Consider the following 26,192-nt stretch of genomic DNA (forward strand, 5'->3'; position numbering starts at 1 on the left):
GGTTGGTGTTGGAGCTGTCCTGTCTCAGAGGGGTGAAGACAAGAGGCTTCATCCTTGCGCCTTCTTCTCTCACCGGCTTACCCCGGCCGAGAGGAATTACGATGTGGGGGATCGTGAACTCCTAGCGGTTAAGATGGCATTGAAGGAATGGAGACACTGGCACGAGGGGGCTTCTCAACCGTTTCAAGTGCTTACGGACCACAAAAATCTGGAGTATATCCAGCAGGCGAAGCGGTTGAACTCCAGACAAGCTCGATGGTCTCTTTTCTTCAGCCGATTCCAGTTTATTCTCACCTATAGACCCGGGTCGAAGAATCTCAAACCGGATGCCTTGTCACGAGTCTACTCTCCTGCCATTCGAGAAGATACTGACATGACTGTTCTTCCTGCCGCTAAGATCGTGGCTCCGATCTCGTGGCAAGTGGAGGATACCGTGAAACAAGCTCAAGCCATCGAACCGGGCCCTGGAGGAGGTCCTGCTAATCGGTTGTTTGTTCCCAAGGCAGCAAGGTCCCAAGTCCTTCTGTGGGGGCACTCCTCTCGCCTCACCTGTCACCCGGGCGTAGGTCGCACCTTGGAGTTCATCCAGCGTAAGTTCTGGTGGCCCACCATAAAAGAAGACGTTGCCACTTTCGTCAAGGCCTGTTCCGTGTGCTGCCAGGGCAAATCTTCTCACCTCCGCCCTCAAGGACTCCTTCACCCTTTATCTATTCCCCACCGACCCTGGTCCCATATCTCGCTGGACTTTATTACTGGCCTTCCTCCGTCCCATGGTAATACTACGATCCTAGTCATCATCGACAGGTTTTCTAAGGCGGCCAGGTTTGTTCCCTTGACCAAATTACCTTCTGCCAAGGAAACAGCTGAGTTGGTGATTAACCATGTGTTCCGAGTCTTTGGCATCCCGCAAGATATGGTTTCCGACAGAGGTCCCCAGTTCGCCTCAAGGTTTTGGAAGGCCTTCTGCCAACTCATAGGGGCCACGGCCAGTTTATCTTCAGGGTACCATCCGGAGTCCAACGGCCAAACTGAGAGGATGAATCAGGAGCTGGAAACCACCCTCAGATGTATGGTTTCCAACAACCCATCCACATGGTCATCCTTCATTGTTTGGGCTGAGTACGCGCACAACACCTTGTGCTCCTTCTCCACTGGTATATCCCCGCACGAGTGTCAGTTTGGCTATGCTCCTCTATTGTTCCCGGACCAGGAGGCAGAAGTCAGAGTGCCTTCAGCCTCGAGGTTCATCAGACGCTGTCGGCTTACGTGGAAGAAGGCCCGTCTTAATCTTCTGCGTTCCTCTCAGCAGTACCAACGACAAGCCAACAGACGTCGCCGTCCCGGTCCTACCCTGTACCCCGGCCAGAGAGTATGGCTCTCAACAAAAAACGTACCGCTACGGGTGGAGTCTCGCAAGCTGTCCCAGAGATTCATCGGACCCTTTAAGATTGCCAGGAGAGTCAATCCCGTTACTTTTCGCCTGCACTTACCCAGATCCCTTAAAATCAATCCCACATTTCACATTTCTTTATTAAAACCTGTTGTTTTTTCTCCCCTTATTCCGGCAGGCAGACCTCCCCCTCCGCCCCGTGTCATAGGAGGCCAGTCGGCTTATACCGTCCACCGGATACTGGACTCCCGCCGGGTGCAGCGGTCCTGGCAGTATCTGGTGGACTGGGAAGGCTACGGTCCCGAGGAGCGCTCCTGGGTTCCTGCCAAGGACATACTGGACCCTGACCTCATTCGTCAGTTCAGGGCCCTCCACCCTGAGAAGGCTGGTAGGAACGTCAGGAGCCGTTCCTAGGAGGGGGATTCTGTCAGGTTTTGGCCAGGACTGTTCTGGTTTTTTGTCACTAGATGTCCCCATTGCACCTTTTTTGTACCTTTTGTTTTTCCCTTGCTCTATTATTGTTTGCACCTGTATGTCGTTCCCTTGTTAGTATTTAATCCCTGTGTGTTCCTTAGTTCCTTGCTCAGTGTTTGTATGTTAGCACCCAGCCCCAGCCCAAGCCTTGTTGTGAACATATATTTTTCTCTTGTTGGATTTTCCAGAGGTTCTCTGGTTTTGTTCTTTTGTATTTTGGATTAGTCTTTTAGGTTTGTTTTTTCCCTTGCTGTTTTTACCACTTTGTGGATTTTCTTTGTATTTTGGAAGTTATCTATTTTTTATTAAACCACCATCTCTAGTACTGCTGTGTCTGCCTCGTCTTCTGGGTTCTGCCGATTTAGTGACTGTTTCTCGCACCGGGTCCTGACAGTGATGTTGATGAAAATCTCTGGCCAGACCAACAAAAGCGACAGGATGTCCACCAAGAAGATGGGAACTTGTAGTGTTACGTACTGTGAGGAGGTACAATATAATTTTTTTTACAGAACTACCGCAGGTTTTTTCACTGTTGCATTTGTTTTTTTTGGCATGGATGTCATTTTGTGGCAAATTTTCTGTTCACTATATATGACTTTACATGTAAGAAATATAAAAAAATGGACATGCAACTGTGAATTTTCTGTTTACATGTAACACATTGCTACAAACAATAAATGTACTGTATACATACAAATGTGCATATCATTTTTCTGTGTTCCTCAGTATTGACTTTTCCCAGTAAACTTTTCCCTACTGTTGAAATCGGTATCTAAAAAGCTCAGTGTGATAACACAATAGCATTTAGCTAGACAAAACTGACCTTCTGGTATAGTACAGTAAGCAGTCAGTGTCAACAAAAAAGTAGAACAAAACTGAAATTTGGTGAAAAAATGAGGGAAGTTGGTCCCTCTCCTTGTTCGGGCGGCGTTCGGCGGTCGACGTCACCGGTCTTCTAGCCATCGCCGCTCCACCTTTCATTTTCCATTTGTTTTGTCTTGGTTTTCCGCACACCTGGTTCACATTCCCTCATCTGACTAAATGTATATTACCCTCTGTTCGAACCCATGTCTGTGTGTGGAATTGTTTGTTTGTTACGTGTGGTTCGCATCAGGCTGGTTTGCGCCGGGTATGTGTTTGACCCGTGTGTTTTGTTGATTGTACCGTTAGTGTACTTTAAGAGTTATCGCTGTTTTCCTTGGGCATGAATAAAGTGCGCCTGTTATCACCCATCTCTGCTCTCCTGCACCTGACTTACCTTCAACCAGTTGCTCACATAGTGGCAAAGGCTCACACGATGATTAAAAAAAACATTTAATTTTGGTGGCATTGGCCAATTTACTGACACAATAACTAAGTTTTGAAGCATGAATTAAATGTTTTGTGGGAGTTACTACATTTTGCAGACATGCAATAGAGTTGTGATGTCCCATCAAACAGTTGTGACAATTGCACTTACAGTTTAGAGAATGTTAAGACTGTTTCAAAAAATTAACCAAAGTGATTGAGAAAAACTGTAAATCCCCTTCCCCTCAAGTTCCCTTCTCTCTTTCTCCAACCCTCTTCTCTCCTTTCTACTGATCGTCCTGCGCTGAGCCAGATTCTGTGCTGCAGCTGAATGAGCTGAACACACACCTGGCTGCAACCACAGCAAAGTGAGGGAGGTGACTGACTAGTAATGAAGTCATGTCTTCTGTGGCACACACACACACAGTCACCTGCGACAGCCAGCCAGTGAGACAGACACTCAGCAGCGAGACAGCCTGATGGTTGGAACAAGGAGGCTTTTAAAAATAGTGAGCTCAGAGATAAGATGAACTAATGGTACTAATATTCTGGGAAACTCACAAAGCTCTGGGAAATAGCTTCTGGAGAATGTGTGTTTGTGTGTGTCCCCGTTCTTGGGCTGGGACCTGCAGAATGTGACCCATGTGCACAGGGTGTGTGTGTTTCCCTCCTCTCCCTATAACATGTTTTTCAGTGTGGAGTTTACATTGAACCGTCAAATGTCAAGGCACTGGTCATGAAATAAATGATTATATTAGCCCCCATCTCTCTCCATGGCCATTCAATCAGCCAGATAACTGATTTCAAATGTCAACGTCTGCCATTATCATGCACGCCAGTAGAAATTCCTACTCATCTTCAGTGAAAGAGCGCATTGTGAATCAAACAAACACTGCCTACTCGCCGAGTTGAGAAAAAAAAGGGGGAAAGGATAGGAGAAAGTGGGTGGTTGAGTCAGTGGCTGAGCGCTCCCGTCCCACTCCGTAGACATCACCGTGCTCTACCGACTCCCGCCGGATCAGTGACTGACCGCGCGCTGGACCAAAGAAGTGAGGCTCGAGAGGCGGGTTTTATGCAAATGAGGCGCAGTGAGGAGACGCTCGAGCTTCAGTGAGACAGGACGAGCACTTTGTGAACACCACTTTCTTTGATCATTCGTCGATAAAAAATAAATCATCGCAACATGGCTTCAAAGTGCCCCAAGTGTGACAAGACTGTGTATTTTGGTAAGTTACTTGATTTCCTGACTCTAATCTAGTTTGTGCACATGGTTAGTTGAGATTTATTCGCTAAATGACACCCGTGGGAAAGGATGCAAAGACTGCAACCTGCTACAGCTAGGCTAGCCACGTTATTATGTAGAACATGTCCTTACCCAAAATCACGACGTTTGTGGGTAGGCCTACAAGTTGGCACAGTTTGGCATTGTTTACAATAGCTAGCTAACGTTACTGTCATCACGACTAATTATCAAAGAGGACCAGCTTTTCTAAGCAGTAGTAAGTCTCTGCTTTGTTGTAAAAAAACGAATGATGCTAGCTAATATATCAAGTAAATTAAATGACTGGATTTGTTAATTGACTATACTCCATAGGTTATTTTCTAAATCCTACATGGTCCTTTAGTGTTCAGCCTGGCACGTTCCTAACAATCCTAAGGGTTACCCACGTTTAGAACAACAGTCTAGTGGACAAATCCTATGCAGTGTAAATACTGGAATGATAGTAGAGGATTGGACTAGCTAACGTTAGTGCCCGAAGAACATCCATTCAATCTCACAATAACATCCTTGCCAAAATATGGGACATTTGTATGTATGCATAAAAAAAAAAAAAATGTAATCCTAAAATATTAAATGAATCGCTCAGTTGACACAGAACTAGGACATAGCAGTAGTACATTTGTTGTGCTTTTGGGATATATACGCCTATGGCAGCTTTGGAGGTTGCCGCTCAGTCAGTGTCCTTGCTCACTCAGTCAGTGTCCTTGCTCATTCAGTCAGTGTCCTTGCTCACTCAGTCAGTGCCAAGTGTGTGATAATGCCATATGCTGAAAATACTCAATATGAAGGGAGGCAGTGTAGCCTAATTTTGTGGTCAAGCTGTTTCAGATGTACCAAACCTGCTGTTCTGTCAACCATATGCCCAGTCTGGACCACAAAGATACCAAACAACTACTTTGGCAGTGTAGAACTGTGATTTACACACACACACACACACACACACACACACACACACACACACACACACACACACACACACACAGATAAGTTTGTCATGATTAAATCAATCACCTGATCGCCGTGTGTGTGTGCGTGCTTGTGTTTTGCTGTCATCATGGAAAAAACACAGTTATTCCTGGCTAGTTCTCATCCTATCTCTAACTACATCAAACACACACACACACACGCCATCTAGTACAGTGCTTGAAATGGTCATGGGTTCCAAATCAATTAAGTGGATGCGCCTGTTATATAATAACAATCGGTGCACATGGCAGCTGCTCCTCATCCTATGGGCCAATAGGGCTGTGACAGGCATGGCATTTTGGATGACAGGTATTGGTCTACCAAATAACCGTGGTCATCGTAATTTCCATTCGGATAACAAAACCAAAACAATTTTAAAGAAAATAAATATATATTTTAAAGACATTTTCTCTTCTTGTCCGCGCCTGACTGTATGTGCTGCTGCTGCAGGGAGGCATTGCCTAGGCAAGCAAAGACTGGTTTGCTAAAACACCTTGCTTGTTTCAGCAAGGTGCAACAAAGTTTCATCACGTTGTAGAGTCCATGTTACCTCAGAAACGGACTCAACAGCACAAGCGCCCGGGCGTCCCGTCTTCAGTCAGTTGTGCGTTCCACACAACAATAGGGCTGTGACGTTCCACACAACAACAACAAAAAACAATGTTTTTTTTAAACGGTTATGACTGTTATTTTATTTTCATGACGGTCTTCATCCAAAACCGTCAGTTACACGGTTATACGGTAATTGTGCCAGCCACACTCCCTCAAGTCATCAAGTCAGACAACTAGAAGCATACAGGTGTAGGATCTTCATTTGAGCCAGTTTGCTGGAAATGTTAATTATTATGTGAATTGTAATTAATGGTCATTTTTGTAGGGCTGATACATTTTTTGTAAGGGAAAATCAAATTACAAACTTCAGAAGCCTTTTTTAAACCTCAAATGCACTGGAACAGTGGTCACCAACTGGTCGATCCTGATCGACTGGTCAATTTCCAAGGCATTTCTAGTCAATTGCCAAACAGTTCTGTAAAAAACAACTATGATAAAGCCTTGCTTTCCTTTTTGTTTTGTTTTTGTCTCGTGCTGTTGCCTGTAGGTGCATCCGATTCAGCTGCCCTGCGCACCAGATTGGCAAAGTTTTCCCATTTTGAATCATTTCATGTGTCTGAAGGTACAAACTCTGCCTTCCCGGCAGGCCCGGAGAGCAAATCAAGTGCACTATAGGCCTACCGGTGGCCAATCGGATGGCTCAGATTAACGTGTCTGCAGTAGCGAGCCAGGCTTAAAAGAAAGCTACAGCAAAGTTTATACTGTGAGATTTCAAACCTTTTAAAACCCATGACTAGAGAGACTGTCAACGAACACAGCAAAGTGCTGCTGTTTTTATGATGTTGTTGTTTAACTTCTTACTCAACACTGTCAAAAAAATCTATTCAACACTTTTCTAGGCTATTAAAATGTGCGTTCTTCCAACACTGAGGCGGTAAGGAATGACAAGGAAAGTGTATCTATAGGCTTGCGTTGTTATCATTAGAGGCTTGGGTCTTTATTAGTATCGGGGAATATTTCACTTTCTCTGTTCATAGGAGTAACAACATGAATTTGTGCATGAGGCAGGAATAATGCGGTGCGACTCGAGTTTCGCCATTAGCTGGAAGACGGTGACCCTTTTTGGTCAGCGGAGGAAAGGGAGAACGGAGGGACGTTGAGAGGCGAACCCTCAGTCTGCTGCTCTCTCCCTCCGCTGAGACTGACCATCAGATGCAGGCACCATCAGCCCAGTAAAGTATTTAAATGTATGCTCACTCAGCTGTGCCTCACAAGTAATACAACAACGGATATATTACCGGAGTGATCATATAGCCTAGCTCAAATCTTTACATATTAAAAAAATAAATTCTCTGAACAACAATGCATTGGCAGGGCAATTCAAGCAAAGCCAATATAAGGTGCTAATATATTGGTCTTACTGCACAAACCTCATTGATACAGTACTGTTTTTAGTAGGTTAATGTTGCGTAGGCTTACATTTGTCTAAGTCATGGTTAAAAAATCTCAGCAGTACATTTCGGCTTGCATTTTGACTCAGAAAGTGATTTTGACTTAGAAAAGGTTGGTGACCACTGCACGACACACTTTAAATGTCCTGCACTGCAGGAAAGTTCTTCTGCGAAAGTGTGATCAAATTAACATCCTACATCTGTACAGCAGGCAAATAAGATTTGAGATGAGCATCAAATAAATGGCAATTTTCTAATCTTAGCAGTAATTTGATTGCTCCGCATTTATTAATATTTTTTTAATGTAACACACAGACAGGGAAACAGACAGACACACACAATGCGAGCACACAGAGGAAGGGGAACAGCCTATTGAAGTTATTTTTACCTGGACTGCGTGTGGTGGGGTGAAGTGTTCACATCACAGTTGGGTGGAGTGCTGCCTCCTGCCTGGAGCATGCAGGTTTATCTGAAGTGCAGTATGGGGTTGGTGCTGGGGTTATGTGAACAGCTGATGCTGGGATTGTGTGAACAGCTGATGCTGGGGTTGTGTGAACAGCTGATGCTGGGGTTGTGTGAACAGCTGATGCCGGGGTTGTGTGAACAGCTGATGCTGGGATGTGTGAACAGCTGATGCTGGGGTTGTGTGAACAGCTGATGCTGGGGTTGTGTGAACAGCTGATGCTGGGGTTGTGTGAACAGCTGATGCTGGGGATGTGTGAACAGCTGATGCTGGGGATGTGTGAACAGCTGATGCTGGGGATGTGTGAACAGCTGATGCTGGGGTTGTGTGAACAGCTGATGCTGGGGTTGTGTGAACAGCTGATGTTTTTTATTTATTTAACCTTTATTTAACTAGGCAAGTCAGTTAAGAACAAATTCTTATTTACAATGACGGCCTAGGAACAATGGGTTAATTGCCTTGTTCAGGGGAAGAACGACATATTTCTACCATGTCAGCTCGGGGATTCGATCTAGCAACCTTTCAGTTACTGACCCAACGCTCTAACCACTAGGCTACCTGCCACCCCATGTAGGGGATATGTGAACACAACAGTTGATTCTGGGGATACAGTAGCTGTAACTGACAGCAGTCAGTCAGTGACTAGCCTCAGTGGTTTGCGTCAGAAGTCAGAGTGGGTGAGTGAGTGAGTAACTAACTATAGCAGGGATGGGCAGTGGGGGTGGGGGCCACAACAAATCTGAACTCATCATGAGGGTCTGCAGTGGCTTGCGGGTCTGTGTACCCACATCCATACTCACACATGCAGTCAGCCGGCCCCCCACCTTGCGAGAAGAACATTTTAGTGGCCCCCTTTTTTACAGCGGAAGGAAGAGAGAATTTCATGCAATTCTACTCATTTTACCATTGGACGTACAGAACATGTTGCAATTTTAAATCAAGTTTGCTGCAATTCTACACATTTTGCCATGGGGCAGAGATACATAATTTTTTTATATATCGAATTCCCTGCAATTCTGCTAATTTTGCCAAAGGGTGGAGAGAAATGTTGGCCCATGATTATTACAAGTTTAGATAGCTGGCTAGACTAACTCACCTATTTAAAAAATTGTTAGCTGACATGAGCTAATTGAGTGACTGTCAGTGACTGGCATAACATGAGAAAAACTGCTGATGCAAAACAACATTTATAAATTGTACCTTGTGTATTCTACTATTCTAACTCTCAACATTAAGTTAAGACCCCGACCTAATAACCCCACCCAAAACATTTTTGGATTGTTCTTATTTGGGAGCGGGGGCAGGGCAAAATTGATCCGCGGGCCTACAAAAGCTCCGTGGGCCTATTGATCCGTGGGCCTACAAACAAATAACAGTTTTACTGGGAGTAGTTGACGCTGTGGCTAGTCGGAACAGTCAGTGATGAGACTTGTGTGGTTTTGTCTGCATCATACGTGATTATTGGAGATTATACAACGGGTGGGTCTAATCCTGAATGCTGATTGGTTAAAACTGCATTTCAGCCAGTGTCTATTCCACAAGGTACCACCGGCTAAATCTATGACGTTAAAATGCCTATTTACTCTGTTCCATCTGACTCCGCAATCCACTGTCTCATCAGCCCAGCCAGGCAAGTTATAAACTTGATCTCCACTTTAAAAATCATCTAGACATGATCTCAATTTTCTTTTAGACTAACATTTAGTTTTCAACAGCAGAGATTTTTATAAACCTTGCAGTCTGTCTCTCCGACATTTGCAACATTGTTTCAGTATTCAAATTCGATCTCCAGCTGTCCCATAGTAATGAAAGTGTCGGGACGAGACAAAAAGGCAAGTTAATCGTAAGAATGTTGCCAGCCAGTATGGCAATGGAACATTTAGAACGAACAACTGGGTCGCGTCCATAGATGCAGAACAAAAAGACTGAACAACTGAGTCGCGTCTCTGGCAACCGAACCGATAGAACGAACGACCAACCGGCTTGGGTAGCAACCCTAGATTTGTGTCGGGACTATATTTTGTGGAAGGATGAAATAGTATGAATAAATTAATAAAATTAAAAAAATGTATGAAAATTTGTCAATCATTGTTTAAATATTTTGGTAACCCATTGTATAAAAATGATAATGCTCTCGAAGCCGGTGTTTGGAGGATATATTGGCATCCTCCTAACAACACCCGTGCCACTATATCCTCCAAACACCGGCTTCTCTGGAATTATCACTTAAGTGAGTAAGTGATGCGGTCTAGTCTGGGCGAGGTGGTTGGAACATCAGGTGGACGTCACAAAGGAATTCTAGAATGCACCTGTGTAGAACGAGCTGGACTTGCTGCCTTGTTACAATACCACCTAGACAACTCTCTTTAACCACCTTACCTGACTCACTTTAGCTGGAAGCGATTGCTGCTCCTGAATGTGCTGTATGGATTCAAGCAGCATGGTGGTTGACATGCGCCTTATCGATTAGGCCTACTATGCACCTTGCGTCCTACTATGGAGAATGGCTATGCCAAAGAACAATATAAAATCCATTTGGAAAAGGATCATCTTAGCTCAAGCATTTCTACATTGAATTCTATGTTTGCCAGTATATATTTGGCGTTGGCGTCTGTAGAAAAGGACCCGCCTTGCGTTGCCCAATATTGGAACAGCGGGCATTTTATCTATACCTATTTCTCTCTTTCAATCTTTTTTAAATTCTCTCTCTTCCTTGATACTATAGACTGTCGTTTTAAACCCTTGGTGGTAAGCCACTGTCTGGAATGCAAACTTTTGCTTCGAAAGGAAGTGTTTTATTATTTTCCATTTGTTCTTTATTGGGCTGCTGTTTGCAGATGGTGACATTTAGTCGCCACTAACTTAATACACATGTTGACTGTAATAGTGGCATTTTAAAGCCTTTACAATCATCTTATTTCAAATGTATTTTTGGTGTTAAATCTCTGCTTAGCTTGTCTCTACTTATTCATAGTGTTTCTATCCCATGAAGAGAATCTGTACCAGATTAAAGAATCAAGAGTATAAAGTAGGTTGATGTTTGGCCTATATTTAGGATTCTCATGAATTTAGGCTAACTTAATGAAATCCAAATACATCCATAATAAAACCTTAGCCCAAGTGTAGGCAGAGAAAGAATGCATAATGTCCCTTAGCCTAGGTCAGGATGACTTCTTCTTCACTCGTTGACGTGAACTCTTAACTCCCAGAGTGCATGGTGCACATCTGTCAGAAGAGAGTTCCAGTGTTCCAACTGCTGCAGCTCTACCGATGTGAAACCGTATTGGAAATGCACAGGGACTATTGATTGGCGTGACTAGGACAGAGACCCCCAGGGAATTGTGTGTGTCTGTTTGTGTGAGTGCGTGCATGGTGGCACGGCTCAGTAAACCAAACGTGGACCTGAAATAGGCTAAGTGGGCCAATATAATGGCAGGCAGCGTCACTTGTGCACAGCATGATAAGTGAAAAACTAGGAAGTGAATGATGCTGTGCTGCCATAAGTCTATTCTATGTTAAATATCTCTCTCTCCATCCCGTAACAATGTGCATATTGCCAAATCATACTTTGGAGATGAAGTGATTAATTTACAATATTAACATAATTGAAATAATAATCATCAAGATTGTCAATGGGACAATCAGGAACAACATTAATCAAGGGTAAAAAAATCCATACAATGGACAAAAGCAATGGCATAGAGGACATGTGCAGGTTGGTTGGTCTGTCAGACACTGTCCCTTCTTTTATGGCAGGCTGCAATCTAGTGCGCTGCCAACCCACAGCTCTATGCGTCATCCACCAACAGGACGGGTAGCCTATCCTCATCAGAGAGGTCTTTGAGCCTCTCTCTCTCTATCCCTCTACATCTCTTTATCCCTCTCTTTAAAAAATAAAAATCATACTCTTTCTCTTTCTAAACCCAGGCCTTAAATTCCTCCCCTGAATCTAAATGAGGGGGCAGGGGGAGCGAGGCGGAATGGGGCGAGTGGAGAGGAGTGGAGTGACATGGCTTGGTCTTTATTTAAAGCGAGCCTCTCAAAGTGCCTCCTGTATTATAATGAGTAGCAACACCTCTATTCACACAAGGCTCTTTCTGTCTTTTTCTGTGTATAGTAGCTACACGCATTTGTCCTTTCAGGTTGCTAGAATACCTTAGTCCTCCTCTTAGACAGGCTCTCTCAGGGCAGAAGAGAAGGACACCCTATTTCCCACACCGTAGGCTACACACTCATACACACACTGACAGACACACTGAAACACACACACACACACACACACACACACACACACCGTACACACACAATCTTCTCTTTCTCCCTGTTCATGGGGGAGTACCCTGTTATCCACTTGGCTGCCCCTGGGGCTGACTGAACGCTCCACATTAGGCCTAGGCTACGTTATGTAATGTAATTTCTTGATTCGGTGCCTCATGTGGCATTGGGTTGCATAATAGCCCCTGTGAAACTATAGCTGGTCAAGGAAGGGCCCTGTTGTCGATCTGTATGCCTCTTCCAGTCACAGTTTGATCCCCTAACAGAGATGACACTATTGCGTCCCAATGGCACCCAATCCCCTATGTATGCACTATTTTTGACCACTGCCCATAGGGAAGTAGTGCACTATATAGGGTATAGGGTGCCATTTGGGACCGACTATGCCGTGCCCTTAAAATGTTGGCTCCCGAGTGGCGCAGCGGTCTAAGGCACTGCTCCTCAGTGCTAGAGGCGTTACTACAGACACCCTGGTTCAAATCCAAGCTGTATCACAACCGGCCGTGATTGGGAGTCCCATAGGGCGGCGCACAATTCGTCCAGGTTTGACCGGTGTAGGCCGTCATTGTAAATTAGAATTTGTTGTTAACTGACTTGTTAAATAAAGGTTCAATAAAACAGACGGTGCCTTTCTCAGTTCTTAGTAATAAAATGTGTCAGTCACAGACGGGTGCATGGGATTCAAGCAGCAAAAGGAGATTATACTCTGTTAATCTCCAAAGGAAATCTGTTTGGGATACTAACATGCATAGTAGAACACCAAAATATAGAATAGATACCTTTTACAGTGCACACTGTAAACTCTGCTCTGAGAGATGAACTGACCTGCATGTGGTTATTGAACTATGGTTTCTTAGGATATGATCCTTAAATAGAACTGATGTTTAGGCCTAATTTGTTTTTTTATTGTTATTATTATATATCTACACTACCGTTCAAAAGTTTGGGGTTACTTCGAAATGTCCTTGTTTTTGAAATAAAATGTAAAAAAATTGTCCATTACAAATAAACTGATCAGAAATACAGTGTAGACATTGTTAATGTTGTAAATGACTATTGTAGCTGGAAACGGCTGATTTATTTATATATGTATATATATATATTTTTTTTAAATGGAATATCTACATAGGCCTACTGAGGCCCATTATCAGCAACCAACACTCCTGTGTTCCAATGGCACGTTGTGTTAGTTAATCCAAGTTTCTCATTTTAAAAGGCTAATTGATCATTAGAAAACCCTTTTGCAATTATGTTATCACAGCTGAAAACTGTTGTTCTGATTAACCTTTCTGGCGCAGGCGTTCCCCTAGCGACCCACCTCGACAACATCCGGTGAAATTGCAGAGCGCCAAATTCAAATGACAGATATATAAATATTTAACATTCATGAAAATACATGTCATACATCAAAATAAAGCTTCACTTCTTGTTAATCCAGCCGCTGTGTCAAATTTCAGAAAGGCTTTACGGCGAAAGCAAACCATGCAATTATCTGAGGACAGCGCCCCGCATACAAAAGCATGAAAAACATTTTTCAACCAGGCAGGTGCTCCACGAAAGTCAGAAATAGCGATATAATAAATGCCTTTGAAGATCTTCTTCTGTTGGCACTCCAAAAGGTCCCAGCTACATCACAAATGGTCCTTTTGTTCGATAAAGTCCTTCATTATGTCCCCAAAAACTCTGTTTAGCTAGCGCGCTTCATTCAATAATCCACCAGTTTCCCTCCTTCAAAATGCATACAAAATGAATCCCAAACGTTACCAATAAACTTCTCCAAACAAGTCAAACAACGTTTATAATCAAACCTCAGGTACCCTAATACGTAAATAAATGATAAAATTTAAGACGGAGAATCGTTATTGTCTTTACCGGAGATAAACAACAAAGAACGCGCTCTCATCCACACGCATGATAACACTACAGCCAAAATGGGAGCCACTTAGAAAAACTACAAATTCTAGCTCATTTAAAAAAAAAAACAAGCCTGAAACTCTTTCTAAAGACTGTTGACATCTAGTGGAAGCCCTAGGAACTGCAATCTGGGAGGATTTCGCCTCATAATAAACATGACATACATTGGAAACAGTGGTAGGCTGAACATTTTTCTTTTTGGGATGGTTTGTCCTCGGGGTTTCGCCTGCCATATCAGTTCTGTTATACTCAGACATTATTTTAACCGTTTTAGAAACTTTAGAGTGGAGTACCCTGTTTTCCACTTGGCTGCCCCTGGGGCTGACTGAACGCTCTACATTAGGCTTAGGCTACGTTATGTAATGTAATTTCTTGATTCGGTGCCTCATGTGGCATTGGGTTGCATAATAGCCCCTGTGAAACTATAGCTGGTCAAGGAAGGGCCCTGTTGTCGATCTGTATGCCTCTTCCAGTCACAGTTTGATCCCCTAACAGAGATGACACTATTGCGTCCCAATGGCACCCAATCCCCTATGTATGCACTATTTTTGACCACTGCCCATAGGGAAGTAGTGCACTATATAGGGCATAGGGTGCCATTTGGGACAGACTATGCCGTGCCCTTAAAATGTTGGCTCCCGAGTGGCGCAGCGGTCTAGGTTCGATTACAGGCTCAAAATGTCCAGTGGAGCAGTGGTAAGATCTGGTGCACAACTGAGCAAGAGCACAAGTGCATTAGAGTGTCTAATTTGAGAAACAGACGCCTCAACTCCTCAACGGGCAGCTTCATTAAATAGTACCCGCAAAACACCCATCTCAACGTCAGCTGTGAAGAGTCAACTCCGGGATGCTGGCCTTCTAGGCAGAGTTCCTCTGTCCAGTGTCTGTGTTCTTTTGCCCATCTTAATCTTTTCTTGTTATTGGCCAGTCTGAGATATGGCTTTTTCTTTGCAACTCTGCCTAGAAGGCCAGCATCCCGGCGGCAGGTAGCCTAGTGGTTAGAGCATTGGACTAGTAACCGAAAGGTTGCAAGATCTAATCTGTCGTTCTGCCCCTGAGCAAGGCAGTTAACCCACTGTTCCTAGGCCGTCATTTTAAATAAGAATTTGTTCTTAACTGACTTGCCTAGTAAAATAAAAATTAAATAAATATCTCTTCTATGTGCGCTAGTTAAATAAAGGTTAAATAAAATAAATAAAATCCCAGTCACCTCTTCACTCTTCACTTTAATCATTACAACAGTTTTCAGCTGTGCTAACATAATTGCAAAAGGGTTTTTTAATGATCAATTAGCCTTTTATAATGACACACTTGGATTAGCTAACACAACGTGCCATTGGAACATAGGAGTGAGGGTTGCTGATAATGGGCCTCTGTACGCCTATGTAGATATTCCATTCAAAATCTGCCGTTTCCAGCATTAACAATGTCTACACTGTATTTCTGATCAATTTGATGGTATTTTAATGGACAAAAAATGTGCTTTTCTTTCAAAAACAAGGACATTTCTAAGTGAACCCAAACTTTTGAACGGTAGTGTATTATTTTTATATTAAGACGTCCAATCTGACTGCAGTGAAGCCGCTCTAATTTGGTTTTGGTCTAGATGCAGAAAATCATTCATTTACACCCCCTCTACCCCTTTTATCTTCCTTAGCCAATTCCGCTGAACACTACCAACTTGTGTAGTGAACTCAATGCGTCTGAGACCCTTTTATTTAAGCACTTACTGCGCTCACTCTGTGACTCTGTGAAGGTGATGTGAATTTCAAATAGCATTTGGTTCCACAAGTAAACAGCAGCAAGACCACAGGTGCAAAGCAACCTACATACAGTACAATAGGCATCCCAAATGGCACCCTATTCCCTAAATAGCACACTACTATTATCCAGAGCCCTATGGGCCTCTGATCAAAAGTAGTGCACTATGTAGGAAACAGGGTGCCATTTGGGAAACATGCTACATCATTAGTAATCATTAGCAGTAAGTCACACAGTCCTGTACCCAGTAGCATTTCAGCCTAGTACTTCTCTGAGAGCTATGTTGACCTGTAGCCTAGACTCTCCAGTTCAGAACACAATGTCCTGGCTGGTTAGTGGTTGCAGATGAGTTGGAGCTGAGGGTGAGAGGCTGTGTCTTCCACATTTAACCCAACCCCTCTGAATCAGAGAGGAGCGGGGGGCAGCCTTAATCGGCATCCACATCATCGGCGCCCGGAGAACAGCGGGTTAACTGCCTTGCTCAGAGTCAGAACGGCAGATTTTTACATTGTCAGCTCGGGGATACGATCCAGCAACCTTTCAGTTACTGGCCCAACGCTCCTACCCGCCAGGCTACCTGCCGCCCCGAAAGGTGAACAAGGCAAGGCAGAGAGGCTATGAAAATGGTGCTTTCCTCTTGACCAGTACAGACTAGTGTTGCACGGTACCACGGTAATATCACGGTACCAAAACATCATGATACCAACATCTTGGAATACCGTAGTACCGTTTCATATGATACTACCACATTTTTCAGCCCTACAGATTGAAAGAACCCGCTGGCGCCTGTTAGAGAATGTTTATAAACTCAGTTTGGTTTATACATTCAGTTGAATTGAAGCAACAGCCACTAGTCTCTTGAATGCACGGGTCCACTTCACTATCTACTTTACTTTCATGCCCACATCACATGTGGCAGCTGTAATCAGCCAGCCCCAGCCCCATCCCCTACCAGCCCACTCTCACTGCTTCTCTCTGCCCACTCTTCATGTACATCTATTCCTCCATCAGTTTTTGAAATAGAATTTAGCAGTGATGGCGAGCGGGGATGCAGACCCTGATGAGTCTTCTGTTGTTAGAGTTGTACATTTGTTACATTGGAAGCGCGCGGCGCAAAGCAAGCCATGTTGATAGATTGTATCGTTTCATCGCCTGTTATAACCAAGAGCACAGGCCCAGAGTAGACTTTGCAAGTTGACTGACATGCAGCCTCTGAGTGTCAGAGAGGGAATATGGAGCACCGTTTCGCGACGGGCATGTTTACAGCTTTACAGCAAAGAAAACGGCTTGTCTCTAGTGTAAGCGGTAAAAACAATATGACCCATATTACCAGAGATTTTTTTTTAAACTTTCTATCGGGATTTGCACGCATTTGATATAATTTCACAAACCATGTCGCGGGCCATTTTAAAATAATCCTGTGTCGCTCATTTTTGGTTTGATAACCAACAACGTTGTTCAGTCATGTCACCTAGCTAGCAAAAAATCTGGTACTGTAACTTGACAGTAGGTTAAGGCTAATTTGATTGGCACAGGAAGAAAGGAAAAGAGTCTGCTACTCATGAGATGTGCTTTAAAGGTAGGATTCATGTAGGCCTAATGTAAACCTAAACTATATCACAAATCAATTTCTTTCTGGTGCTCCTTAAATTTAGTTTGTGCCTAACATGTTAAAAGTTGGGAGCAGTGTTTGTGGGAATCCCTACTGTTAAACCAGTGACCGACGAAGGGGCCTACACGTCGGCTCTGAACTTCGGCTTGCCTGAAGACATTTTTTGGTGTGCACAAACAGCCGATAAAACCCTTGCCGAGGACCAAAACGGAAAACGTCACAAAATGCCATCATAATATATGCACCAACTGTTCCAAAATGTTGCGGATGGAAAGCATATTGATTTCTGCGCGTAAAAAAGAGCACGGGTCGGGAGTGATTTTTATCGGGATGGGACAGGAAACTTCCAGGGTTCTAGAACTGTTGCAGGATCAGGATATTTAGGGGGGAAAATTGGACAGGACAAGACGGGAAGAATGAATTTTCACTCCCGTGTCAACCTGAATATGATCCTATGTAGTAGCAGCACATCACATAATTTTGAACCAACAAAACACGTAATTGAATCATAGACTTTCGGACTTTGTGTATTGCTAGCAGTGTAGCACTTATCCCATCTTGACCCACTAATGAAAGGTCATCCTCATCACCCTCATGATGTGGTAGTTAACAAGGTCAACACTGTTGAGGATGTGTCAAGTCCTAAAGGACAGCTAGCCTGTTAAAAAACAACGGTAACATTTTACATTTAGGTATAGCCAGTGGGCAGTGTGAGTTCTGATGACAACTGAACAAAACATATTTTGCTTCTACTGCTTAGAAGCAGACAGAGGTCAGAAAGCGATTGATATGCCTGATACTGTACCTGTCCTCTGTAAGCCTCTTAGCTGTGTTTTGAGGTCCTGTGGTGAGCTAAGCTCTCCTCTTCAGTCTGTGGTTCCTTTGATCTCCTCTGTATAGTAAATATGGTCTTATCTTTTATCTGTCTGAAATATGTGAAATAACTCTTGTGACGCTACCCCTTACGCTCTGTTGGCAACCTGGTTTAACCCTAGGATGGAGGTGATGGAGGTGTTAACCCCCTGTTGGCAACCCGGTTTAACCCTAGGATGGAGGTGTGGTTGTATTAACCTCCTGTTGGCAACCTGGTTTAACCCTAGGATGGAGGTGTTAACCCCCTGTTGGCAACCTGGTTTAACCCTAGGATGGAGGTGTGGCTGTGTTAACCCCCTGTTGGCAACCTGGTTTATCCTAGGGTGGAGGTGTGGTTGTGTTTAACCCCCTGTTGGCAGCCTGGTTTAACCCTAGGATGGAGGTGATGGAGGTGTTAACCCCCTGTTGGCAACCTGGTTTAACCCTAGGATGGAGGTGATGGAGGTGTTAACCCCCTGTTGGCAGCCTGGTTTAACCCTAGGATGGAGGTGATGGAGGTGTTAACCCCCTGTTGGCAGCCTGGTTTAACCCTAGGATGGAGGTGATGGAGGTGTTAACCCCCTGTTGGCAACCTGGTTTAACCCTAGGATGGAGGTGATGGAGGTGTTAACCCCCTGTTGGCAGCCTGGTTTAACCCTAGGATGGAGGTGATGGAGGTGTTAACCCCCTGTTGGCAACCTGGTTTAACCCTAGGATGGAGGTGTGGTTGTATTAACCCCCTGTTGGCAACCTGGTTTAACCCTAGGATGGAGGTGATGGAGGTGTTAACCCCCTGTTGGCAACCTGGTTTAACCCTAGGATGGAGGTGATGGAGGTGTTAACCCCCTGTTGGCAACCTGGTTTAACCCTAGGATGGAGGTGATGGAGGTGTTAACCCCCTGTTGGCAACCTGGTTTAACCCTAGGATGGAGGTGTGGTTGTGTTTAACCCCCTGTTGGCAGCCTGGTTTAACCCTAGGATGGAGGTGATGGAGGTGTTAACCCCCTGTTGGCAACCTGGTTTAACCCTAGGATGGAGGTGATGGAGGTGTTAACCCCCTGTTGGCAGCCTGGTTTAACCCTAGGATGGAGGTGATGGAGGTGTTAACCCCCTGTTGGCAACCTGGTTTAACCCTAGGATGGAGGTGTGGTTGTATTAACCCCCTGTTGGCAACCTGGTTTAACCCTAGGATGGAGGTGATGGAGGTGTTAACCCCCTGTTGGCAACCTGGTTTAACCCTAGGATGGAGGTGTGGCTGTGTTAACCCCCTGTTGGCAACCTGGTTTAACCCTAGGATGGAGGTGATGGAGGTGTTAACCCCCTGTTGGCAACCTGGTTTAACCCTAGGATGGAGGTGATGGAGGTGTTAACCCCCTGTTGGCAACCTGGTTTAACCCTAGGATGGAGGTGATGGAGGTGTTAACCCCCTGTTGGCAACCTGGTTTAACCCTAGGATGGAGGTGATGGAGGTGTTAACCCCCTGTTGGCAACCTGGTTTAACCCTAGGATGGAGGTGATGGAGGTGTTAACCCCCTGTTGGCAACCTGGTTTAACCCTAGGATGGAGGTGATGGAGGTGTTAACCCCCTGTTGGCAGCCTGGTTTAACCCTAGGATGGAGGTGTGGCTGTGTTAACCCCCTGTTGGCAACCTGGTTTAACCCTAGGATGGAGGTGTGGCTGTGTTAACCTTGGCAACCTGGTTTAACCCTAGGATGGAGGTGATGGAGGTGTTAACCCCCTGTTGGCAGCCTGGTTTAACCCTAGGATGGAGGTGATGGAGGTGTTAACCCCCTGTTGGCAACCTGGTTTAACCCTAGGATGGAGGTGATGGAGGTGTTAACCCCCTGTTGGCAACCTGGTTTAACCCTAGGATGGAGGTGATGGAGGTGTTAACCCCCTGTTGGCAACCTGGTTTAACCCTAGGATGGAGGTGTTAACCCCCTGTTGGCAGCCTGGTTTAACCCTAGGATGGAGGTGTGCTTGTGTTAACCCCTCCTATGTTACCCCATCCTCATCCTTTTGACTCAGGATGACTACGTCTGGATGAACCATTTTTTATAACAAAGCAAACCTACAGTTGACATTGTTCACAGTGTGGGTAAAACTTGACTGTAAAGGGACTGTAAGGTGCATGTGAGGCCACAGCAACTGTTCACAGAACTTTTCTATCATAGACACACATAATTCACAACCTTCTCTCCCAGGGAACATGGGAGTCATAAGGATGGATCTAATAGAATCAGCGTTGAGGAAAATTTGTTTCTGTAAACATGCCAAGCCCAATATGAGATTAGCCATGTGATAGGGGAAGTGCTGTTTCTACACTGCTATCAGTGATACAGGTTTAGCAGAAAGTCGTCTCTGTGATTCGGTTACGTATTTTGTTTGTTCAAAATGATGTGATGTGCTGCTACTTAGGATCATGTTCGGCAGGGAAGCCATTAGGCCTACTGTGAGCGTTATTCTTTGGACAGTTAAGTTCTCTAGCCATATTGGGGTCTCTGTCTGTGTGTGTCTGTCTCCTGTGTGTGTCTGTCTCCTGTGTGTGTCTGTCTCCTGTGTGTGTGTGTCTGTCTCTGTGTGTGCGTGCGTGCGAGCGAGCGAGCAAGCCCAGGCGCTTATGGTGTGTGAAAACGGAGTGTAATTACGCCAGACATTAGCAGTGTGGGGAAATTATACGAGGGAACTAGTAATTTAGCAAGGAGGTCTACAGGGGGAAGGCTTCTAATGGGCAAGTGTCCCAAACGACTTAATTACAGCAGCTTAATTATCAACAACGAGCCAGAAGCACCCAAACACCATAACTCTCACACGTGACCCACACACAAACACAGCAAACACACACACACATTCAACGTTTTTTTTAATTTGTACTATTTTCTACATTGTAGAATAATAGTGAAGACATCAAAAATATGAAATAACACATATCATGTAGTGACCAAAAAAGTGTTCAAATCACAATATATTTTATATTTGAGATTCTTCAAATAGCCACCCTTAGCCTTGATCACAACCAGCTTCACCTGAAATGCTTTTCCAACCATCTTGAAGGAGTTCCCACATATGCTGAGCACTTGTTGGCTGCTTTTCCTTCACTCTGCGGTCTGATCCCAAACCATCTCAATTTGGTTGAGGTCAGGGGATTGTGGAGGCCAGGTCATCTGATGGAGCACTCCATCACTCTCCTTTTTGGTAAAATAGCCCTTCCTGTTGAAAAACAAATGATAGTTGCACTAAGCCCAAACCAGATGGGATGGCGTATCGCTGCAGAAGGGTGTGGTAGCCATGCTGGTTAAGTGTGCCTTGAATTCAAAAACATTACAGACCGTGTCACCAGCAAAGCACCATCACACCTCCTCCATGCTTTACGGTGGGAAATACACATGCAGAGATCATCCGTTCACCCACACCGCGTCTCACAAAGACACGGCGGTCGAAACCAAAAATCTCAAATTTAGACTCAAGACCAAAGGACACATTTCCACCGGTCTAATGTCCATTACTCGTGTATCTTGGCCCAAGCAAGTCTCTTCTTTTTATTGGTGTCCTTTAGTAGTGGTTTCTTTGCAGCAATTCGACCATGAAGGCCTGATTCACGCAGTCTCCTCTGATCAGTTGATGTTGAGATGTGTCTGTTGAGCATTTATTTGGGCTGCAATTTCTGAGGTTGGTAACTCTAATGAACTTCTCATCTGCAGCAGAGGTAACTCTGGGTCTTCCATTCCTGTGGTGGTCCTCATGAGAGCCAGTTTCATCATAGCGCTTGATGGTTTTTGCGACTGCACTTGAAGAAACTTTCAAAATTCTTGACATTTTCCGTATTGACTGACCTTCATGTTTTAAAGTAATGATGGACTGTCGTTTCTCTTTGCTTATTTGAGCTGTTCTTGCCATAATATGGACATAGTTTTTTACCAAATAGGGCTATCTTCTGTATACCACCCCTACCTTGTCACAACACAACTGATTGGCTCAAACGCATTAAGAAGATAAGAAATTCCACAAATTAACTTTTAAGAAGGCACACTTGTTAATTGAAATGCATTCCAGGTGACTACCTCATGAATCTGGTTGAGAGAATGCCAAGTGTGCAAAGCTGTCATCAAGGCAAAGGGTGGCTACTTGGAAGAATCTAAAATCTGAAATATATTTTGATTTAACACTTTTTTGGTTGCTACATGATTCCATGTGTGTTATTTCATAGTTTTGATGTCTTAAACTATTATTCTATAATGTAGAAAATAGTACAAAATAAAGAAACACCCTTGAATGAGTAGGTGTTCTAAAACTTTTGATCGGTAGTGTGTGCAATACACATGCTGCACCCACACACCTCTGTGTCTGTTAAACAAAGTCTGAGAAGTCATCACAGACAAATAATCACTGGACTACTCCGCCTTGGACAACACTTACACAACTACCAGCATGCAACAGTACTGCCACAGGAACGGGAAGGAATGTCCAGTGGGACAGTGTTGCTACCTCGTATATAGACCTCTTATCATACTATAACTGGATTAAAATTGTAGTGAAATCCACTCCGAAGGAAGACAACATAATGACTTCTGCCCTCACATATCTGATAGCGTTTACCTCACACAACTATTACCATTTAACGACTGGTTAGATAGAAGCAATCTATAAAGGATTGTATGAGTGGATGTGTGTGTATGTGTTGCAATTTAGGTGTCATGTATGTAGGCCTACAGTAGCTGTCTTATATTGATAAAGCCTAACATAGGGCCCTTTACATTTTTTGCCTGATTCCATTTAGTTTTTTCTCAAATACCGTTTTCTCCGTTTCATTTGTCCAGGCTCCCGATAGCAAAATGATGATAATGTTTTTTGCTCTCAAAATCACACTTTTTAAATATAAAAGCATTTTCTAAGTCCACAACCATGCTTAAACCACATCAGGAGACTTTTGAGGTCTGGGAAAAATAGAAGAAATGTGGCTTTGAGGTGTAGTTAGGCTACCCTTTAATCCAAGTGCGCACCAGCAAGAGACCGTTGTTTGGTTAGCGATGTTTTTGTAGCGCTCATGTGATTGCATAGTTTTCAAAGGAAATGGCCACTGAATTGATGCAAATAATCATGATATCATTCTGCCAGGTAGGCACAGGTTACTTTGTAGTTCACATTTAATTGAGAAGGTTTTTGGGAAAGCTTTTCCATATCTGCTAGCAGAAGGTTGTCATTAGCATCATCGCTAACGGCTGTACAAAGTAAAGGTCGACCGATTATGATTTTTCAACGCCGATACCGATTATTGGAGGACCAAAAAAGCCGATACCGATTAATCGGACGATTTTTAATTTTTTTTATTTATTTGTAATAATGACAATTACAACAATACTGAATGAACACTTATTTTAACTTAATATAATACATCAATAAAATCAATTTAGCCTCAAATAAATAACGAAACATGTTAAATTTGGTTTAAATAATGCAAAAAACAAAGTGTTGGAGAAAAGAAAAAGTGCAAAGTGCCATGTAAGAAAGCTAACGTTTAAGTTTCTTGCTCAGAACATTAGAACATATGAAAGCTGGTGGTTCCTTTTAACATGAGTCTTCAATATTCCCAGGTAAGAAGTTTTAGGTTGTAGTTATTATAGGAATTATAGGACTATTTGTCTATACGATTTGTATTTCATTAACCTTTGACTATTGGATGTTCTTAATAGGCACTTTAGTATTGCCAGTGTAACAGTATAGCTTCCATCCCTCTTCTCGCCGCTACCTGGGCTCGAACCAGGATCACATTGACAACAGTCACCATCAAAGCAGTGTTACCCATGCAGAGCAAGGGGAACAACTACTCCAAGTCTCAGAGCGAGTGACGTTTGAAACGCTATTAGCGCGCACCCTGATAACTAGCTAGCCATTTCACATCGGTTACACCAGCGTAATCTCGGGAGTTGATAGGCTTGAAGTCATTAACAGCGCAATGCTTGAAGCATTGCAAAGAGCTGCTGGCAAAACGCACGAAAGTGCTGTTTGAATGAATGCTTACGAGCCTGCTGGTGCCTACCATCGCTCAGTCAGACTGCTCTATCAAATCATAGACTTAATTATAACATAACACACAGAAATACGAGCCTTAGGTCATTAATATGGTCGAATCCGGAAACTATCATCTCGAAAACAAAACATTTATTCTTTCAGTGAAATACGGAACCGTTCCATAAGTCTAAATATTCCTGTTACATTGCACAACCTTCAAAGATATGTCATAGTTACGTAAAATTCGGGCAAATTAGTTCGCAATGAGCCAGGCGGCCCAAAATGGTGCATATATCCTGACTCTGCGTGCAATGAACGCAAGAGAAGTGACACAATTTCACCTGGTTAATATTGCCTGCTAATCTCGATTTCCTTTAGCTAAATATGCAGGTTTAAAAATATATACTTCTGTGTATTGATTTTAAGAAAGGCATTGATGTTTATGGTTAGGTACACGTTGGAGCAACGACAGTCCTTTTTCGCGAATGCGCACTGCATCGATTATATGCAACGCAGGACACGCTAGATAAACTAGTAATATCATCACCTATGTATAGTTATAACTAGTGATTATGATTGATTGATTGTTTTTTATAATATAAGTTTACTGCTAGCTAGCAACTTACCTTGGCTTCTTACTGCATTCGCGTAACAGGCGGGCTCCTCGTGAGGCAGGTGGTTAGAGCGACTCTTATGACTCTTAAATAAAGGTGTAAAAAAAGGAAGAAAAAAAGATTTCCGATTGTTATGAAAACTTGAAATCGGTCCTAATTAATCGGCCATTCCGATTAATCGGTCGACCTCTAGTATGTTCTGTACAATGTATGCATATTGTAATGTAGGTGTAATATGCATTTTAATCTATATAAACACACGTGTGTAGGTGGGTGTGCCTGGGTATGACTACGAGCATGCATGTCTGTGCGGACACACATGGACACACGCACGTACACACAGCTTTCACACACACACACATACACACTCACAAGCACATATACGCACCAGCACACATGTCTCTATTAGCAGTAGTGGCATAACACCACCTATCCTTCATGGCTCATATCTATGCAAAGCCGGGGTCCTGCCAATCAGTCACCCCGTTGACACGGAGCCCCACCTCCCCAATTAGAGCTGACAGAGCAAGATTAGGAGGTGGCCCGCCCCCACCCACCCACCTGCCTACGTGTCAATCACGAGCCCGGGCATGCGCACACCTGTTTACTGTCAGATCCCATCTCCGCCTGTCAGACGCCATGGCAACCGTCACCGAGGGAAGAGAGCAGGGTGGAAGAGGAGTTAGGGAGGCAGGGGGTGGAGAGGAGATCTGATCTGAATTAACTATGCTGCTCCCCACAGACTGGCCATACTTTTAATTCATTAAATGGATGAGAGGAGAAGGGGAAAGATGGAGAGAGCGAGACAGAGAGCGGGGAAGGGAGGGAAAGAGGGTGGGGGAGCGTTTAACACCCTGAGCAGGATTGTCTTTGAAAGTTTTGGAGTGATATTTCCTTCCTTCTCTTCCCTGCCAACCATCCCCTGGTCCTGTCTCTCTCCCTCTGTCTTCTCTCAGAGGTGGAAGCTGTCTCTGTGAGGGAGAACACGCTGTCTTGTGGGACCTCTCAAGTGACTATTGAACACTGGTCTGTATGACGATGAGTAGGATATTCCACTCCTTGACAATCCTTGTCATTCCAAACATTACATGACAAGGAGTGACAAGAAGTGGAATGTTAGCACAACAGACTGGTTTTCCCGTGCTACCACATATGTTGGGTTCCCTCATAAATGGTAACTGGAAGAAAAGGAGATTTAGAATCTGGTACATACAGAAAAGATGGTCGTTATCACATGGTACCTGCATGGGGTTATTTGCACTTTAATGACTTGAATAGCTAACATTGAAC

The 26,192-nt window shown here is 43.9% G+C and overlaps 1 protein-coding gene across 1 annotated transcript in view; it reads left to right on the forward strand.

Annotated features, from left to right (window-relative positions):
* Positions 1 to 4,220: 4,220 nt before the first annotated feature.
* The window catches only part of crip2 (cysteine-rich protein 2), a 57,859-nt gene continuing 35,887 nt past the window's right edge, over positions 4,221 to 26,192 (forward strand). Inside the window, exon 1 of the mRNA XM_071365368.1 lies at positions 4,221 to 4,377. Within this exon, the coding sequence (XP_071221469.1) occupies positions 4,335 to 4,377 (43 nt within the window). The 5' untranslated portion in view covers positions 4,221 to 4,334. The remainder of the gene's footprint in view (positions 4,378 to 26,192) is intronic.

This window comes from Salvelinus alpinus, chromosome 25 (genome assembly GCF_045679555.1).
Source record: "Salvelinus alpinus chromosome 25, SLU_Salpinus.1, whole genome shotgun sequence".
NCBI lineage: Eukaryota > Metazoa > Chordata > Actinopteri > Salmoniformes > Salmonidae > Salvelinus > Salvelinus alpinus.